The following is a 2,570-nucleotide window of genomic DNA, read 5'->3' on the forward strand; positions in this document are numbered from 1 at the left end:
TTAATCATTCTGAGAATGTTATCTTCCTATTTAACACTTATTGATTATAATTCATGAAATTTATATTATTTTGTCTCTTTATTGGCTTTTCTGCACAAATCAATTCTATGAGGAAGTATAACTGAAACTAATCCATTTTAAAATCATAAATTAGTAACATTTTTATTTTTATTTATTTTAAAGACAAAAACCCCCCACAAAATTCCAAAACAATATGATAGGAGGGTAATGGTTAATATGTTGTGTATTGAGTTACTCAGAGTACAAGATATCAGCGTTTAATTGTCCAAACAATATTAGCACGAACATCTCTTTTCAATGAACTAAGAAATGAAATTACATTTTAAAAATGCATAAAATACTTTATCCTTGTCCCTCTTATTAAAAATTATTTTATCAAAGTAGCAACAGCTAATTTAAGATTTCATATTAGAATTTTTTCTAAATATTAGTTTTCTCATAGAACACTCCACCTGAAAGTTAGAATGTGCTCATTTTCATATAACCATAAATACTCCAAATGTTTTCTGAACGTTTTCAAAAGAGATTCTTCAAATGCAGGGACTGAGTCCAGCGAGGAATTTATATCTCTTGCCCTGTACCTCTCATCAATTTCCCTTCTTTTCCCCCCAAATCTAACTTTTGCATAAGCCTTTACTTTGCTATCTTTTACGGTGTTTGCATACAAGAGGAAGGAGGATTTCCTCCTGTGAAAGTTGTTGATGGATACACTTCTACTCTGTTCCTGAAAAGTTCAACCACGGAAAGAAGGGAAAAAGCGCAGGGTCGGGGCAGTTCCGTATCTCCAATAACCGCCCTGCTGAGGTGTAGCTACAGGGCTCAGCAGCCGCAGCCACCGCGGCTTCCTCTGTCCTTCCCCACCGAGCCATCTGCGTTCCAGGAAAATGGGCATGTTTGGCCTTTTCTCCCTCCCTCTACTTGCTCTCTTCCTCTTTCCTGGTGTTTTCTTTCCGCTCTCACACATTCTTTCCCACGCAGGCTTCAGGTCACTGTTGTAGCTCATTCTGTCATTCAACAGGCCTGTGCTGGACCACTCTGGGAGGAAGGAAGTGGGCGGAAGGGCCAGCGTGTGCAGTCCAGTGAGGTCCAGCAGGTGTGAGGGACAGGGACAGCCCCTGATCACCCGGGCCTGCAGGACTAGGCACACACGGGCAGCTGGGCACAGGGCGGAAGTGTGATCCGACACCCTGCTGCCCCGAGGAGAACGGGGAGGCTTCAGGGCGGATGAACGCTGGAAGAGCCCTAGCCTTGGAGGCCACTGCGCACGACCTGCTACGGACTCGGGAAGTAAGACTAAAAAAGCAATCCGCGTCAAATTTCCGACTTGAACCGCTTTGCCTGACTCTTTAATTTATGGCTGTTCTCTTTCTCCTTCCGCCTTCTTTCTCCTTACCTCCTTTGCTATATCATAACCAAATCTAGAAGACCTGATCAGGTCCAAGTTCCTTCCTGGAAGTCACACATTCCAGGCACCTTCCCCTCGGTTCCCACCCCGGCTCAGCAGCATCCCACACGCCCGCGCCCGCGCTCATCCGTTTCTAGACTGCCACGTTATTTCACAAGGTCCTGTAACACAGGAGCTCCCAGCGTGGACTTTGGAGCCGGAGTGCGGCAGGGTTTTGTCCCAATTCCGCCAGGTAAGTGAACTCTGTCATGTTTCTTAAGGAAATCTCTGTTCCCACATGTGTCAAGTGCAGATAAAGAGAATGGTTTACCTCACAGAAAGTCTTCCACTCAACAGTCTACGGCAAATGCTGAACAAATCAGAGCCACGTCATCTCTGTGTTGGGCTTCCGTTGTCCACCTTGCCCTAAGCAGGGTCTTTATGGAATAGCAGAAACCAAATAACGTGAGAAACACCTAGGTAATTCAGCCCTAGGAGAAAACTCCCTCCTCAGCGAGACACACTCAAACGCAGTTTGATTTATTTGCCAAGTTAGATAAACAAACACATGGGAGTCACAGTTGTTACAGTTAATCTCTATGTCCCCTCCCCTAATTCTGGAGGTTTTTGATTGTCCAAAGATAGCACTTACCTGCCAGATTAGGCGGACCCACAAAGTTATACTTCCTCGAGGTCCCACCTGGGCAGGTGCATGTACATAAGACGGAGAGAAAAAAGCATTAGCGGTTGGAGGGGCACGGGGCGTGAACCTCTTAATCATTGTCCACTTCCTTTTTTTACAAGATGACTTGGCAACGTCTGCCACATCCGCGGCAGAAGCAGCGACGCCTCCTCGGTGGCGTTCGCGTCCAAGAGCCCGGCTTTTGCCCTGCACATTTGTGGCTTCCGTGGACACGTTAGCAACTGGTGGTTTTCGCTCCCAGGAGCCCCGCGCCGCCGAGGGGTGAGAAGTCACCCGGAACGTCTCCCGGCCCGAGTCACTGCGACTCGCGAGGCCCGCCCGCTGCTCCGGCCGCGCAGGGAAGCCCGCGGGCTGCGGCCCGGCGCAGGTGCACGCGAGAGGCCCGGGCCGCGCCGAGCCGCCCTGCACCCGCGCGAAGGAGAAACTGAAAGTGCCGCGCGGGCGCCGCCGCGGACGCCATGG

The 2,570-nt window shown here is 48.6% G+C and overlaps 1 protein-coding gene across 1 annotated transcript; it reads right to left on the reverse strand.

Annotated features, from left to right (window-relative positions):
- Positions 1 to 326: 326 nt before the first annotated feature.
- LOC106149373 lies at positions 327 to 2,570 on the reverse strand (the record flags this gene model as incomplete). Its single annotated transcript, XM_013518183.1, is given in 2 exon segments — positions 327 to 1,842; positions 2,058 to 2,570. Coding segments are annotated over 2 exon segments (600 nt in total), but the record flags the coding sequence as incomplete, so codon positions are not given.

The sequence above is a fragment of the Chinchilla lanigera genome, unplaced genomic scaffold, assembly GCF_000276665.1.
Source record: "Chinchilla lanigera isolate Chin_1 unplaced genomic scaffold, ChiLan1.0 scaffold00043, whole genome shotgun sequence".
NCBI lineage: Eukaryota > Metazoa > Chordata > Mammalia > Rodentia > Chinchillidae > Chinchilla > Chinchilla lanigera.